The sequence below is a fragment of the Malus domestica genome, chromosome 03 (assembly GCF_042453785.1).
Source record: "Malus domestica chromosome 03, GDT2T_hap1".
Taxonomy (NCBI): Eukaryota; Viridiplantae; Streptophyta; class Magnoliopsida; order Rosales; family Rosaceae; genus Malus; species Malus domestica.
Genome location: NC_091663.1, coordinates 30,653,815 through 30,672,608, shown reverse-complemented (window position 1 = coordinate 30,672,608; position 18,794 = coordinate 30,653,815). Strand labels below are relative to the sequence as shown.

Sequence of the window (18,794 nt, the reverse complement as noted above, 5' to 3'; positions counted from 1 at the left end):
ACATGTGATGTGATGGTGCCAAGTTTTGGAAAGACCGTTGGGTGTTGCATGCTCCTTTGATTAATTATATTGATTCCAATAACTTTCCTAAGGAGGATTTCTCAGTCTCTACTTTCTTTCATGATGGTTGTGAAAGAAGGCTTGTTTTTTTATTGGTTTGGGAGTTGGACTGTCAAAATCCCTTCCGAACTTAAGTTTTTCCTTTGGCTCATTAGTCAAGGCAAGCTGCTTACTAATGAACAAAGAACTAAAAGAAATCTAACTACCCATTCCTCTTGCAAACTTTGTTCTTGGCCATTGGATACATTTTGTATATTCTGAAGGAATGTAGTAGAGCTCAATGCATTTGAGAAATTTTGAGTGATCCATCTCAAATGCACAATACTTTTAACTTAGATTTGAAAGTTTGGATGATAACTAATGTGACGTCTAAGGCAATGTGGTATGCTAAGATAGCATGGAATTGTTTGTTTGTTTTTGCATGTTGGTATACCTGGAAATGGAGGAACCACCAAAAATTTTAAGTAGATTCCCCCCCCCCCCCCCCAACTGATCCGAAGATGGTTATTGTTGGAAGTGCCTATGATGGATGGAATCTCTTCTAAAATTTGAAAAACCTCCTCATAGGATGCATGTTATGCTGAAGTGAGAGCCTCCTGTTATTTGAGCAAGATTGGTGTTGAAGGAATTCTTCCGTGACCACAATGGTGATTGGATGTGAGGTTTCTCTATTAATTTAGAGGAATGGCAGATTATCGAAGCTGAAGTTTGGGGTTTGTGCTTCAGGCTCTAGCTTGCTATTGAAAAAGTTATATCTAAATTAATCATCGAAATGGACTTTGCTCCTGCTGTGTTACTGATGAACCAATCTATGCAAGATACTTTCATCCTCTCACTACGCTTTTGAAGAGTTGCAGGGATATGATGAGACAAATTGTGCAATGTGAGCTAAAACATATTTTCAGGGAATTGAATGGTTTTGCAGATCAACTAGCCAATTGGAGTTTCAATTTGAACTTCGGTCTTTAGGTTTTTGAGCTTCCTCCCCAATGGCTTCGGCAATATTTAACGGATAATCTTGTAGGAGCTCCTAATGGCCGCTCTATTCATATTAATGACGTAGTTTAGTCTAGGGTGTCTTCACCCTCTTTGGTCACCTAAAAATAGGTCCATCGTTGTTTTTGGACCAATTTTTCTCATGACACGAACGCGAGGTTAAAAATCATAAGGTCACAAATAAGAAGTTTTTATAAAGAAGAAACGCTTATGTTGCATCAATCTGTTGTCCATATAAGTAGAAATGACACAACCAAATGCCACGCCAAAAACCTCTAAAAAAAAGTCACCTCAAAAACTAGTACTTAACCTGATAGTCAAACGGACGAAGGGGTCAAAGATGTAACAATTTGTAATGTCAGGATATTTTTGTTCAATTTTAAAACGGGTGGTGCTACATACATCAAGTTCAGGCATCAAATTTGTGCACCAAATGATGTGACACATTCTACACTATATAAATATCAATTACAATCATAAATTAAATTCTAATTTGAATTAAAGTACAAATTTGATTGGTGCCACAATAGTGTAAAAATTTTATTTGCCTAACATTATCCTTTTAAAACATATCAGACCAAACAATTAGATGCTGCAATATGTAACTGAGCCTTTTTTTTTCCCTGAGGCTGGCATGTTTCCCAAATTTGTATTAGCCACCTAAGTTTTTCTTTGATAAATATCAAGATATCCAATTTCCATTAAAATCCAAAACTGGTTCAACAATCCAACAAAAGCAAGAATGCTTGTCAATCTAAAACGGGTAGATAAAAGATAAAATCTTCATGCATCATCAAATTGCAAAAAATAAACAAAAACAAAGAACTTTGGCGGGTTTTTCAGTTCAATGCACCGACTTCTTGGGCATGCCGCACACACAATGACAGAAATTGAGTGTTAAAAAAGGAAAAAAGAAAAAGTCTTTGACATTTTCTCTGCAGCTTTAACTTGCTAATTCAAATTGTACTTTAATTTTTTGCTTTCTTCCTCCTTTCGTTCTCAAGTGTCATAAGAGTAACAGAAAGCCCCACTTTCTGGTTTCTTTCTTGCGTCCACACGTTAAGAAAGTTGTTATTCTTCCAAGTCAAATGAGTCGACATCACAAACATTACAAACTCATATATTTGGGAAAGATAAACATACAGAGAAAGAATGTCTGATTGTCCTACCCTAAGCTTATTTCCTTATTTGTATAAACTGCATATTATTTCAGCATATGGTAAACTTGTACATAAACGGAAAAAGCCTCTAACGATAAAAATCCCAATACTTTTCCTTTCATGTAAAGTGAAATGAAAGTTGGGGGGAAACTTCTCCACGACGAGGTTATTGGGAGCAGAAATGACAAATACACGCCCTTTCTTCTTCTATACACCCATATTTAATCATGTTCATTGTTTACGTTTGATTTATTCAGTTTGAAAGATAAAAATAAAGAAAGGTGTTAAAATCTAAATATGTTGTGTAAAAATCGGCTATCTATTGAGATATATGCTCATATACCAGTTTACTCTCACTATCACTCATCATGCGTATTACTTAATGAAATATTAGTGGTTGTGACAGACCAATATATCCTCGTTGCATGTAAGTTTATTTTTTTATTTTTTTCTAACGAAAGCTATGTTCTTCATATGTGAGTACTACCACGAAAGAAACCCTTCATCGGTTATTTCAGACAAATGAGTGCAATTGAGTGTTGCCTATATTTTGAGTTATTTGTACAAAGCAAAATAAATAGAGTAAATTGTAGCAATGATCCCTCAACTTTAATCAAATTGGAGCAATGGTCCCTCAACTAAAAATCCATTAACATTGGTCCCTCAACTTTTCAAAATGTGTAGCTATAGTCATTTTCATCAATTTCATCAAAATTTTGTCAAAATAAGTTATGTTGGAATAACCATTTATATAATTAGGATCCCTCAACTCATCAAAGTGTGTAATTATGGTCATTTTCGTCAACTACGTCAAATTTTTTGTCAAAACAAGTTATGTTGAAAGGACCATTGCTACAATTGGGTTAAAGTTAAGGAACAATATCTTCAGTCGAATTAAAGTTGAGGGACCAATGATAATGAATTTTTAGTTAAGAGACCATAGATGCACGTTTTGATGAGTTGAGGGACCAATGATAATGTATTTTTAGTTGAGGAATCAGTGCTCCAATTGAGTTAAAATCAAGGGACCATAACTACAATTTACTCAAACAAATAAACTCATGTAATTCGAGGATTTGTGCAGCACGAAGCATACTAAGCCTCCATTAATACAAAAAGGACTTGTGCGCTCAATCCTTACAGTGACTTTGAGTAATTGATGCATTGTGATTATAAGAAATGTCAAGGCTTAGTAGTCGCATGCATGCGTAGACAACTAAACGTAGTATAATACACCGAATATAAATGGCTTCTGACAACTTTGTACTATTTCTTCAACAAAAATAAAAGTCAATATTTTGGGTTTAAATCATGTTTTCCCTCTCCCCAAAAGTCTCTCCTTAAGGAAAAGAAAAACGATATTATCTGGCTTGAATTCCAGATAATTGTTGATAAATACATTTTATTGACTGTTGTTTGGTTTATTTTAGTGATTTTTCACAAATAAAAAAATTAAGAAAAATGATTCACAAAAACATAAAAAAAAAAAAAGAAAGAACTACATGACCTAGCTTGAATTCCAGATGATTGTCCATTCTATCAGAACATCATACTACATTGAATTGTTTTGTGAGTTGCAAAACATATGAGTACCGTAAATATACTAGAAAAGTCATTTTCGCATCTTATTTTCTCTTCCTGCACTTTTCTTTTATTTTTGGTTTTTAAATCGAATACGTAAAATAAAAATAAAAAGAGAGAGAGAGAGAGAGAAAGAAGTGGAGAATGTTCGAAATCACTACTAATAATGCATTAGCTAGCTCAACAATTTCAACAGCTCACAAGTCACGAACAACATGATCATATATGATTAGGTGGAAGTTTCACATATGTATGGCCTTAGATTAAACGGGAAATGTGGTCCTCCTCACTCGTCAATGGAGGGGGGGGGGACCCTAGAAGAACCCTTCAACAAGTTGAATCTACTCTAAAAATGTCCTAATTAAATTATAAATTTCAAATTACATATCCTTGACTCTGGTTAATTTATGAGTAAAACTTAACATGGGATGAAAAACAAAAATAAATAAAATTTAACAATAATTTCTTTTATTGCAGACTTAAGTTTTAACCGAGTTAGTAAGAGTAGTGTGCTACACTTTTTGTACTTAAATTTGAATATCTTTATCGTAGTTTAAATGAGCTTAGTGTAATTGTAAAAGAAAAAAAAACTGAAACTTCTTATTGTTGATTGTCCACTCCAACAGCCACACCCTCATCTTTTGAAAAGTCCTCTCCTACCACACACACATGCTGAGAAGAACAAAAGAAAATGCATTTTGCAATTGAATGAAATGCTAAACTAATGAAGTGGTAAAATTAAAATTCATATTCCCATTCATATATGCTCACTCAGATTTCAATAGAAAATTTATTTTCGATCTTCCTTAATTTGGTTCAATAGAAATTTAAAAAAAAAAAAAAGCCATAAAAGTTGCAAAACAAAATATAAAGAAGAAGAAAAGAAGTTGGAGGAGGAAGTTGAAAGCTAAGCCTTTTAGCATTTTTATGGAAGAGATATGAAATTGTACAATTAAAACAAAGATCTGTACCTGTCATTGAAAAATCATCCAAAACCCATTAATCTTCACTTCTCCTGATGATCATTTTAATCAAAACCCACTCACAGTAAATATTACTTACTACACATCTCTCTCTCTCTCTCTCTCTACTCGTCATTTGATCAAGAAGACGACCCAGAAACTCTTGGCGAAGTGACCGGAAACAGAGGCAGAAGCCGCGGCTCCGGGTCTCTCGGAGTCGTCGTAGCCCTCGGCGACGGGTGCAAGTAAAATCCTTTCTCCGCAATCGCCCTGTCCTCCTCCGACGAAGAATTTCCCAGTGACGGCGACGACGCCGACTTGTCGAACTGGTCGTTCAACGGCGTCACCGGGCTGAGGGTGAGTGACGGGAATTCGAGTAGGCTCGGTGAGAGAATCTCCTGATGACGTGGAGAAAACCCAGAAGCCGATTGGAAGTTGGGGATGAGGGTGTTGATCATGAGGGTGTTTTTGAGATTGGTGCTCCGCCGCTCGTAGAGCTTGAAGCCCTGCTTTTTCGGTGGGGCGGTTTTGATTGGTGGGATGTTGAAGTTTTTATTGGAGGGTGGCAAAATTGTTGGATCTTGGTGGTGGTGGTGGTGGTGGTGGCTGTTGTGGTGGGCGGCGGCTGTGGGTTTGGGGGAGGACTGGTGAGTGACAGTTTCCGAGGAGCCGGTGAGCATTTGGACAACATGTTTGAAGTTCGAGGAGTCAGCTTGGACAAAGGTTGTCGGGTAGGGATTGGAGTCAGATCTGGGAGTTGAGACTTTCGGGGTTGTCGGGATTTGAGTCCCCACCGCCGGGCTGCTGCTGCTGCAGACGCTGCTGTTGGCGTTGGTGGTCGTGCCATTGTTGTTGCTCCTCGGTGAGTTTATGGGGGAATACGAATACGGCTTCTCTCTGATTTCTTGAGGCCTTGAGCTTGTGGTGTATTCCATTTGGAATTGGTGGGTGTTTTGTCACCGCCACGGCCACCAAAAACCGCTCTGCGACTCAAGAAAAATAGAGAGAGCTTGCTTTAAGATGGGGTTTGGTTGCAACTTGGAAGAAGACCTGGAAGAGTGAAAAACAAGGCTTTTGGTTTTTGGTTTTGGCTTTGAAATGGGAAAAAGAAAAGAAAATGGAAAGACATAAAGGATTGTTGCTTATTTGCTATGTTTTGTTTTCTTATGGTTGAGTATTGTCATTTTCTCTCTCTTTCTTTCTCTCTCTTTTTCTTCTTTTATTGTTTGATGGAAATGTTTTGAGATATTTTATTTCCTTGTTCAAATTCATGAGTATTTAATCAAAATTTTAAATGATTTTTTGAAAGTCGGGAAGTATTCAATTAGGATTTTGTAACATCTCAGATGTATGCAGGTGTATTCAATTGAGAATTTGAGATACTTTAATGAATTTATAAAGCTATGGATTTTTATGGAGTTTAATTGATTTGTAGAGATTCCATATAAAATTTTGATTCAATTCCCTTGAAATCTCATGGGAAGATGTGAGATTTGTGGATGTTTAAAATTCACTATTAAATCTCTCCAATTCTCTCTAATTCGTCAAATATTACAAATTCTTTAAAATCAATTTCTAATTAAATACACCTAGAATGTTATAAACTTATTTAAAATCATAAGTGAATACCTCCAGATTTATAAGGATTTTAATAAACTAACTTAAAATTTTGATTGAATACACCTTGAATTTCAAAGAATCAGTTACAATCCTAATTGAATGCCCCTAGATTCAATAAAAGAATTAAAATCCCTCAAAATTCCAATTGAATACATCCCCTAAAATTTGATTTTAAAGTATTTTTAAAAATTGGGGAATTCGAGGGAATGTAAGATATTTTGTAGTGTATTTTAAGCATTCTCAAATCTCACTCATTCCCCAGAGAATTTGAGAGAATTCACTCAAAATTTTAAATAGATTTTCTAAAAATAAATTAAACTCCATAAAATTTATGGATTTATAAATAAATTAAACTCTCTCAAAAATCTCTTTTGAGAGGTTTTAATACTATATTACTGTTCTTATTTACTTATAAGTGTAAAATTTCAAATTCAACAAGAATGTTAATATTCAATTATGGTTGAATCATGGTGGGACTTTCACCTCTTTCACTATTTTTACAATAAATTATTATTGCATAAAATTTATTTTATTAAAAATTTTGAACTAAAATATAAAAAAAAAATACAGGTCAATTGACTTTAACTTACGTCTTTCTTTATTTCTTTTCTGAGTAGTTGGACTAAAGATGCCCCTTTTTCCTCTCTAGGTGGTTGATTTTCTTTTTGTTTTTTGTTTTGGTTGATTTTTCTTTCTAGGTGTTTGGAGTGAGGTTGGGATGGAGGAGGGAGGCGATTGGTTGGATTGGGAATTTGAGGAGCGTGAGCATGTGTGTGCCACCAATGGGAAACTTATCATCATATCAAGGACAAGAGTGAGAGTGAGTGTGTGTGTTAATATTAATGGGAGATGATTTTAGAGAGAGAGAGAGAGGCATTGACTTCAGAGCCCTGACTGCAGACTTCAGACTGCAGAGAGACTCTTGTGTTGTGTGCTTTGCTCTGTGTGATGGGATTGGAGAAGATGATTGAAACACACATGTGATCACATCACAATCACCTCCCTAATACATTCACCGTCACGCGTACTTGGGGGATTGTTTCCCACGCTCCTCTCTTTTCGGTTTTCATGTAGAGTTTTAACGAAATATTCTTAGTATTGTTCATTTTTTTACGAAAATGACATTTTTACTCTAAAAAATCACTCATGATATTATTTACTTACAACACTTTTTTTTCTTCTTCATTTTGATTAAAACTCAAAGTTTTTAAACAATTTTCATTAGTTTTTCTTTAATTATTATCAATATCAAATAGTTAACCCAAACAAAATTTTACATACCAAGAAAAGTCTCATCTCATCACCAACTGTCTTTGTATTTGTATTGACATTAGAAAAAATAAAATAAAATAAAAACTTTTTTTTTATGCAATAATTACTTATCCAAAATAAATAAGACTAGGCAAATATGAAATATTTAATTTTTTTTCTGCACTCAAATTTGATTTTTCTATATTTATTTTAGATTAATTTAATGACACACCCCGACCCGGTATGTCCATTAGAACTCCGAATTGAGCTGTGCTGGTCGACACTTGGAAGGTGACGAAAGCATAAAATGTAGTGATGTGGAAAATGTGAATAATTTTAAACCTAAAAGTGCCTAAATATAAGAGTGCGCTATAAGTGGGAATGAACTCATTTCACAATTGATGTCAGAGCATAAGTACAGTACAGTAAGATAGGGTGAGAATTATATCATTGTCGATAAAAAAGCTCAACTACTAAAACCTGGGGAGGGGCGATAAAAAACAAGGGTGAGTGGGCCTAAAAATAAAGTAATCCCTCGTCGTAAAACAAGTATAGTTTCCAAAATATACTTACTATGTATAGTATAAAAATACTTACCGTAGCTTGCACAATCTTAAAAATTCATTATGGCACAATATCTCGTAAATAAGGGCATGACATCCAAAATCATAAAATCTCACATAAGCAACATATCATATCGGGTGCTCATCGACACATGCTGACACAAGAGTTCATGCAGAGGTGTTCTGACATGAACATGTATGGGTGTAATCATAATATACGCTCTAGTGCTACAATCACATGAAGACTGGTGTTATTTGCGGTCACATACGAGTCGGAGTTACCCATTGCAACCTGTACGACAGGACTAACACCTACTTGGATCCAAGGCGAGCGTGCGGTGCGGATGTAAACATACATGTGAAAGACTGGCCCTGGCCCTGGCCCTGGGCGAGCACTAACATCGGGTGCAGCAAACGATGAGCAGATAACATCAATATAGTCATGCCACAACCATTCAACAATTCTAATCAATATCGTACTGTTCATGACCATATAATCAAGGCATCTCTTTATAGTAAGCTTACTTGTGCATCCTGTAGGATTAGCCTATTCCATAATTTCTAGTCAATATAACATTCATCAAAGTTGTAATTTGGATTAAGGCATCCCACAGGATTCAGAATAATTTCATAAATTCCGTCATTTTGCTAATGCTTATAAATTTTAGTATAATCTAGGCGTAAGTAAGAAATTCTTTTTCAAATGCATAAATGGAAACTATCAATCATATATATATACTATAAAAAATAAAAGACCCACTCACCTGGAGTTCGTACTATAACTTAGGGGTGGGCAAACGGGCCCTAGGCCCACGGGGCAGGCCGGTTCCATGCAGTTCAGGACGGGTCTAAAATTTGTAAAGACAAAAAGGGGTGAAGGGCAGGTTCACAAAGTTATCGGTATAGGGCGGGTGCAAAAGCCTTTGGAAACGGGGCCCCGGTTGGACCCGTTTCTCCCAATTCTCATAAAATTATCAAAATATTTGACATACCCACCTCAAAATGAGCTACTTTTTTCTATCTCCCTTCTTTGTCTCCTTTCTCTATCTCCACAAACCTCAAAAAGAGCTCATTTTCTTTCTTTATTGGCTTTCTATTCCCTTCTTTTTCCTTGCACTTTCCTCGTCACTTTTCCATTTTGCTTGCTTTTTCTCCCTCCATAGAAAGGTTTAGCTCTAGCCACTGAAGGGTTTGATGAAGAGGATGAGGACGAGATTAACTTCGATTCTGATGATTTTGAAGGTGATTTTCTTTCCTTATTGCCCATGTAGTCTTATGTTGATGAGACCAAAATCAGTCAAATCACTTAATTTTGTTATGAAGGAAATGCTTTGTGTTCACAATCTGATGAAGAAACCATCTTGTCTTATGGTTAATGGTAGATGACGAAGACGGTATGCTGGAACACTATTTGGCTGAGAAGTCGAACTTATCAACCCATTATTCGAAGAAAGTCACTAGCTAGATCTAAAAACAACTGCATGAGAGCACCGTCTGATGAACAAATGAGTTACTGGAGGATTTGCTCAAGGCGTCAGAGAAGACGCTGGGGGAGGGAACAAACAAGATGACGAATACCAGACTTAGGTGTGAGTGAAGATTTGGACCCGTAGGAACCAGCCCATTTCAACTGGCCGAGTTAGATTCGGATCCTATTTTGAAAAATCCAAAACCTACCCCATCTTGTTTTATTTACAAACGGGTCCAATCCAATTCCTTCAATTTTGGGCCCAGCCTGTACCCACCCTTACTACAACTCCTAGCATGAATATCGAGGCGTCACGAATGATTGTCGCCTAAAACAAATATCAAATCACATCTCAGAATTCTTATCGATAGAATACATAACTTACATAAAACACATCCCCAAGGACGTTCTAGAATGATTTGTAACCTATTGACCAAAAGTCAACCGTCGGTCAAAGGTTGACGGTAGGGTCCACAACCTTACGTAACTCGATCCGAAAGATCCGCACCTCGAATTTTTGATCCGTAACTTCTTAAGAGTTTCAATAAGCTCCTAGAACAACATTAACATATTACCACGATCCGACGGTCGGATCTCCGCCAATCACAAATTAAGTGGCGGTCAACGTTTTATATTACAAAATTACAAATCCAATTAGGGAAGATTCGTACATTGGATTCCCGACCCGTAAGTTCCTATGGTCCTCAATATTACGTACTATAACATATTAAGGTTTGGTGACGATCCAATGATCGGATCATTGAATCATAAAATGGTCAAGTGGCGTAGTATTCTACACTAGGTTTAAACTATCGAACTATAGCAAACGGTTATCAAAATGACATCAGAACATCAAATTTAACTAAAAAATGCAGCGTCGGCCCACTGGCTACATGTCGCCGTACGTGGCGGTCGCCGCCCCGACTCGCCAGAAAATCGAACAATTAAAAAAATTCTCAAATTTTACAAGAATGAAGATCTGAACGAGTAGAGCAAGTTTTATACATGCGGCTAAGTCCAATTTGGCTAGGAAATGCCCTAAATTGGGTCGTACCCATCAGAAACCCTAGAAATGGGTGTGTTTGATTCGCCTTCTCCGGTGCTCCGCCGCCTCCAAGGTTGTTTGGGGTTTGCTCTTGGGCTCAAGGGGAGTTGGTTAAGGGTGGTGGTGGGTGGTGCAACTCGTTGAAACAGCGGAATCGTCGTCGAACACCCTCGGGTCTCCGACACTGTTTTTGAGTTTTGAACCAAAAACCTTTCAATCTTGGTCAGAAATGGTAGAGGGGAGGTTGAGGAAGAGATTGATGTGATGGGTGGATGAATTTCGCCTGAAAAATGGTGGAAGCTGGCAGGAATTACACCGGGTTGAATGGGTTGGGTGTACGAGTCGAAGGGGAGGCTGGGGAGGTCATTCTTTCTCTCATCTCCTGATTGGTTCTTTCTTTTCCCCTTCATTTCTGATTGGTTTAATCCTTTTTCCCCTAAATTTCTGATTGGTCACTCAACAACAATCTAATTGGGCTTCTTTCCCACAAGGTGGGAGTTTATTAATTTCTAATCTAAAATGTAATAAAATGTTTCCAAATGTCCGTAACTTTTCCGTTACAATCCCAATTCACAAGCGGCTTTCGCTTATGCGTTCGTACCATCGAGTACTTCGAGAACACGGTAAAATAGTAGCTCGTATGTGTCACGAAATGACGGTCAATTGAAGTCAATAATCTCACCTCTAGGGCATTTTCGTCAATTCACGCTTTTAAAAATTAATAAAATCGTAAAAGTAGGGACAGGTTGTCACATCTAAAATAGAATATTGCTAGTATAAAATGAACACATAAATAAATAAGATTTAAATATCTATTCAGACCGTTCTTGTTATTTTGTTTTCTCATTGCTAAAGAATTGTTCATTATTTTGTTTTTATTTTTATTTTTTATTACTATAAATCTAAAATATAAACTTGTTGTCCACTCGTATCATAACACGTGTAATTTTAAAGGCATCAGAACGTGCACCATTTTTCTATACCGAAAATGACATGTCCATAAGCTCGATCCACATTAGATACCATTATAATAACTAAAAAATGCACCACAATATATAAGCACAATGTACAATTACACTAAGCCAATTAACTTTGAGTGTCACTTCTCTTTTCAATGTTAAAAGATGTCTCAAGTTTATATCTTGCATCTCCAATAATAATAAATAAAAATACTATTATAGTGATATTTGTGAGCCAAAATTAATGCCAAATATCCAGAATATGACACGGAATTTTTTTTCTTTCAAAGAAGACAAGAACGCCCTCTTTAAATGGGCAGGGCCCTCAAACATTTTCCTGCACAATCCAACATTGTTGGAGGCTTAAGTAGCAGACTACAACATCATCAAGCTTCTCTTCTTGCGGAAAGGAGGAAAAGTTTTAATTACTAAATCATATCTTTAATATATTCATAATTGAAGATCAACTCAAACAAGTAAGGAATCCTCATCACAATCAATTAAGGATACTTCCATCATCATCTCAAGATAATTAGTATCTTTGGGATTATTCTTTCCTCATCCATCCTATGGATGACACACCTTGGTCAATGGGAAGCCACCATGTGTAGGGCAAAACTCTAACCCTATGGTCAACCATCTCCCTCTAAATACCCCATCTCCACCAATTCATGGTAAGCTTTTGCAACACAATTAAGCCCTAGACACTCACTATTTTCAGAGTGAGATCCATTGGCCAAATCCCCCTCACCTCGTGGGCGCATGAGGCTTTGGCTTTGATCAAAGATGTTTATCTCTTTTGTAAATACAAATTCATCAAGACTGAAGACAATGAAAATTTGCTAACATAATACTATATCGATATATTTGTAATAAAAAACTCTAATCTTGAATCTTAAACTCATAAATCTCATAAGACATATGAAACTATTTATATACTCTTTGCCATCATTTGAAATTTGTTTTTAGAACTTATTAAGAACATAAAAATTGGATTTATAGACATTAAAATTGATTTATTGACATTAAAATTGGATTTATTTTGGTGTGAGACTATCACAATGTGTATGACACTAGTTCACACATAACCCCACCAATGCATAGTGAATCTCACATGTAGAGCAATTTTTTTTTTAAAGGAAGATAACTGGTGGCAATCTACGGTTATCCACATCTTCCGTAAGCTAGGAAGACTCACACATGTAGAGCCATTTAGATGGAACAAAATTGATAGAAGGGAGAGAGAGAGAGTAGAATTTGTATTTCATAAACTACAATCAACCGTTATTTTCTCCAATTATTTTAAGGACAAACTTGGGTTTTAAGTTTCATGTAGTGGCACAACTATAAGACTACATCCACATGCACGCAAGTTATTTAATTAGTTACCTCATCATCTCATTTGTGATGTCAAAAGTAAGATTCCAACATATAAAAAATATCATATTTTATCATGTTAATTAATGTTATTATCTCCATTAACCCAAAGGTTATTAGTATTTTATATAAATCTTGGAACATGAATCAGTTCGGTTCCACGATGAGAGTAATGGTTAGATTCTAACTTTCATTTTCTCCAATCCAATTCTTAGTATGTTCCCTGCCCACATTACTTGTGGTTCTTATTTTGTTTGCACTTTAAAATATTGCAAAGAAATAAAAAGAAAAAGAATCAAATTCTACTTATCGGAGTTGGGGTGGGAAAGAAAAGCGGAGGGACCAAAAGTCCATTACACACATCTTCAACTAAAAAAATTCATAATGACAATCATTGTTGTTTGTAATGTGGACAAATCTTTACTTATAAACATAGTAATTATTAGCTTAATTAACTTGTACGATTTGTTTAGTGTGTACATAAGAAACCAACATAATTAAGGTGAATAAATATCCCGTTGCGATGTTAGTGAAGGACATGGGAAAGGTAATAAAGGATGGATACAAACTTGTTGGAAAAGTTAATTTGTTAACTTTTTGGCTTATTATTAGTTGAGGGTTTTATTTATTTTTTATTTTATTTTATTTTATGTGTAATGCTAGGGAGACTAAAATTTTAAATCAAATTATGTAAACTAAATGATGGGGTTATTGATAATTGGATTATTAATTGTGTGCTTATTTCTTATTGGTGACACATCATTTGGTTTGCAAATTTGCTTTCCCTAGAATTATCCATTTTTTATATTTTGTGTATAGGATTTTTTTTGTAGGTTAAATATTTGGATTCTTTGTCTATTAAGATTACGATTAGTGCTTTATAAAAATGATGTTTTGTAATTCACGTGATGTGAGTCTGGCAAGTCTTTTTGGAGTGTGTAGTATTCTTGACAATTTTGTAGTGTTTTAGCATATCATGATTTTCAACTCATCTAATTAGAATGAGTTTACAATGATATATATATATATATATATATATCAAGGGATGAGCAAGGAATAAATTAGTATAGAACTCATCATTCACGAAATTCAGACTAAGACCTTTTACTTACAAGAAAAAAGAAATACAACTAGATTGAATACTAAGCGAAATTTTGATTTAAAAGTTATGGTTTCTTGAAAGTAGCCATAAATATTTTCCTTCTTTTTGAAACTCGATCAACTCGCAAGGAGCTTGGAACTATTAATTATATGATGTGGAATCCCTAATATTATCCTTCATAATAAGACTCACAATTATTAAATTTGGCAAAAGGATAATACTAGAAAGATCAAAATTTTAAACTAAATTTGTAAACCAAATGATGTGTCACAAATAAAAAATAAATACGTTAATCAACACTTGAATTATAATTCAATAATCAACAACCACATCATTTGGTTTGTAAAATTTAATTTAAAATTTTGATCTCCCTAGTATTAGCCGTGGCAAAATGATGGTTTTAATTAGGGTTCTTTAGATGTAGACCCTTGCAACTCTTATTCCCTAGATAAAAACCCACCTAATTCTAAACATCCAAATAAAACCCATATTTGAAAAAGATTACCAAGTAAAAAAGTAATTGACCTATTATTACAAAATATTTACAACTTGTGCCACAATATTCAAATCAAATCAATAAATGTTATTACTCACCTTAATTATAATGAACAAATAATTATTGCACATACTATTACCCCTAACATATACATACATACATATATATATATGTATATATATATATATAGACACACATACGTCAAAAGTATATAGTACGACTATAAGTTCAATATATATTTAATTTACCAATAAGTACTACCATATGTCTTACCTATATATGTAAATTTATGATTAGCAAATAATATATATTTTGTAGGTAAATTAATAATGAATCAAATAACATTCTTTTATTTTTGTAGGTAACTTATTGTTCATATATTATTACATATATTTGACACATTTTATTATTATAAGATATGTACAAATAATAGGTCAATTAACTTCGAATCAAATAACCTTGCTTTATTTTGTAAGTAAATTAATTTTGAATCAAATAGCATTCTTTTGTTATGTAGGTATTTTATTTTGTATGTATATGTATATTTGACACATTTTATTAAATTATTTTGGTTGTATTTTGCATATATTGGGTTTGTTATTATGTAGGTAAATTATTTTTCATGTATTTTACATATCTTGGGTAAATTTTTTTTTAAGCAATCTAACATTTTAAAATTTTAATAGTAGGTGCACTATTTGAATCAAATGTTTTTATTTTTTGTAGGTCAATTATTTTACATGAATTTTACATATATCAGGCATTTATACATATATATATATATGTATATATGTGTATGTGAAATAATTTATCTACATTAATATGTAAAATATAATTTTATTGACTTAATTAAGCTTGTATAATAACATATATTAGACATGTTTTATGTTATTATATATTAGGCAATGAATTTATAACGTTAGTGGTTTTTTCTTTTCTTTTTGTAAAATCATTAATTCTTCCTTACAATCTGCATGACATTAATTATGTACATCAAACTTCCAAATAAGGTTTATCAATAAAAAAAAATCAAATAGGGGTATTTTAGGCATTCGGAATTTTTTAATTTGTGAAGTCAAATATAATTAATGAATTTGTTGATGTGGAATCTAGTCAATGGGTTTTATTCAAGTAAAAAACCTATGTCGGGTTTTATGTAGAGAAAATTAAGTTTTAAGGGCTAAAATTATATTTTCAGTTTTAATTATCAAGTAGGCCGCGAAGGGATGGTTACCAATGAGCAAATACCAGCAATGTGAATTATGTAGTGATCTTTCACTGTACTGAGTATTATTGCAGGACCATATTTTTCTTTTCTTTTTTCTCTAAATTTTCTGAATCCATAAACTTTTTATATCCCTATGCCAACAGGTTCATCAATGCAAAAAGGAATCTGAGGAGCAAAAAACAAAATAAAGAAGCTCTCATGTTGAAAATAGAGGGGAGATATGGACCCCCTCATTATGGGGGAAGGACATGAATGTTGTCCATTGACATGAGGAGAGGGTTCATCCTAAATCCAGAGAGAGATTATAAAGAATATTACTGAAACTTTAAAATAGTTCAAACAAAAATAAATATGAGCCATCGATAATTAAGTTTAAAATTGGTTTACAAACCGATTTTTACTTCGAGTAATTTTATTACACTTTTTCTCCTCCTATAATACTAGTTTATTTCTAACTTTCAAATTCAAGAAATCAAGGACGGTCAATAAAGAAAATGGCGACTTTATATTAAACCAATACAAAGTTACAATATTAACGATATATCAACATATTTATGTTAATTATAAAAGATATTGCTTGTGTTCCTATGTGGGAACCTATTTGTTCCCCAACTTATGATTAATGTAGTTTTGACCTACAAACTTCATAATTGGAATCGCTCATTCTTTTTATAATCATGCAAACATCTCATTTGTGAAAAAATCATTCAATTAAGATACCTTTTAGCCATTCATATGCATCAAACAAATAGAAGGTTCATCATTAATTAGGGTGTTAATTGTTACCAAAACCGTTGATTGTTTTGACACGTATTGACGGCTAAACGATATTCAAATTGAATGATTTTTTGCAAATGTGATCTTTGGTTGATGATAAAAAGAATGAATTGTTGCTATTATGAAGTTCATACATTGAAGATACGTTAATCATTGGTGAGAGACAAGTAGGTTCCCCTATGGGAATAACACAAGTTTTATCCAATTATAAATAGGTTAATCATGTATTACGTTATATAAATGCATCTAAGATAAACATAAATTATAAAATATGCCAGCTGGCACATAGGGTAGCTGACACCCCTTTTCTCATATTTTTTTATATTTTGAAATAGGTCAATACAGATTTAGACAATGCATTGCAATTTATGTTATGCAGAATTTGTAAATCCAGCATTACAGTTTTTTCTTTATTATAATCGAATTAGACAATTATAAAATTTGAAAGGTCCATAAAATTTTTTTCAACTAACTAATCAAACATCCACTTGAATGCACAGAAAAACAGAACCACAAAACAAAAACTGCATTGCAGACTTGCAGTGTCTGAATCTGCAACAAAACATGCAAGTTAACGTTTAATCCTACATTGGATAGAAATAAGTCAAATTTGAATATGCACACAGTTTTTAACGATTGAATAATATGTTGTAAATCTACCGTAAAACTTCTTGATTAAACAATTGATAAAACATTTAGTAGGACTAATGCTAACATATTTTATTATTCTGAAATGACGATATTGTGCTCTATTCTAATCCAAATCACAGGAAAAGTTTTTCAAACTTTAAGTGCATGAGAATCATATTCGTACTAGTTAATTTGGCTAATTAAACTCGCTTATGTAACTAATGCTAACGTTCGCTTTATTGTTTTGACCATACCTATTTTTCCAAGTTCACTATAAAAATTCAACATGTATAGCTGTAAAGATTAAAGTGTATTCGTGTCAATATATATAACTTATCTTACACAAGTGCTGATTTAAAAATACAAAAGAAGTTGGGTTTTCTTGTGGTCCTCCCACATTTTGACAACATAAATTTTTCATGATGTGGTAGTATAAGTGTGCTTCAACCCTAATTAATATCACTAATCGAACTGCAAATTAAGCACATAGCTATTAGGTTCAAAACTTTTTCTACAATAATTATTTATAATATGCTTAATTAGGTCGGCCGGCTTGACCAAAGTGCATAAACAATGCAAATATTAGGTGGCATTTTTTGATACTTCTTATGCTTCGAAGGGTGACAATTTTCATGAAGAATCATATAGCTTGATATTGCTGACTTTGTAGGGTCCGCCGACTTTGGTAGTCTTCTTGTTACTTCACCGTCGCAGCCGGTGCACCTTAATGTTAGGCACATGTTTTTATTTTTTATTTTCTTCGTACAAACCGGCCGCTAGTTTAAATTTAAGAGACGTGCTATCCACACATCCCATTTTACTTCTCACACACCCCTTGTTAATTTCTGTCCGTTGATCTTTTTCAATTCATCCAATTCGATGACTGAAAATTAAAAAGATGTGTGAGAAATAAAATATAGTGTGTGGATATCACACCCCTAAATTTAATTATTAATTTTTTTTTAACACTCAAACCAAATTAAAAAAAATAAAAAAAAATAAAATTTTGCAGAGGCTGTGGGTATCATATGAGATAAGAGTCTCGCGAGATTGAGCTAGACTAAAATTTGTCGACATTGAATTGGTTCAAATTGGAGACAGTCAAAGGGAATATATCACTGGTCCCTTCTTGTTTGTATTGCAGCATGCCTTGTCATCTATTTAAGCTTCTTTTTTATATTATTTTTTTATTTTTTTATTTTTTTTTATTTTTTTTAGTTTCGGTCTTAAATATTTGTTTCGTAGGAATTAACTTTTTGAAATAAGTAGATAGGTTTCAAAAGTAATATATATATAAGGAAGATTTTTGATGCGGTTCCTAACATGAAGTTTTTTTATTGAAACCTTATTGGTTTTCAATTTTTATCGAAATTCCTGAAATTAATGTGATAATTTATTTCTATGTATGTTACTATATTTTTTAAATTAAAAATTGAAATTTATAGTTTCTTATATTAATGAGATTTTAAATAAAAAACAATAATTTGTGAGATTAAAAATATTGAAATATAAATATACT

At 33.5% G+C, this 18,794-nt stretch overlaps 1 protein-coding gene across 1 annotated transcript; it reads right to left on the bottom strand.

Annotated features, from left to right (window-relative positions):
* Positions 1-4,697: 4,697 nt before the first annotated feature.
* On the bottom strand, positions 4,698-5,965 carry LOC103430674 (VQ motif-containing protein 4-like). Its single transcript, XM_008368829.4, has one exon. It carries the CDS (start codon positions 5,692-5,694, stop codon positions 4,900-4,902), a length of 795 nt encoding a protein of 264 aa, XP_008367051.1. The 5' UTR covers positions 5,695-5,965; the 3' UTR covers positions 4,698-4,899.
* Between the last annotated feature and the right edge of the window lie 12,829 nt (positions 5,966-18,794).

Bases quoted from the DNA above. Each gene is read 5' to 3' on its own strand.
- LOC103430674 (XM_008368829.4), bottom strand. From the start codon at position 5,694: ATGGAATACACCACAAGCTCAAGGCCTCAAGAAATCAGAGAGAAGCCG.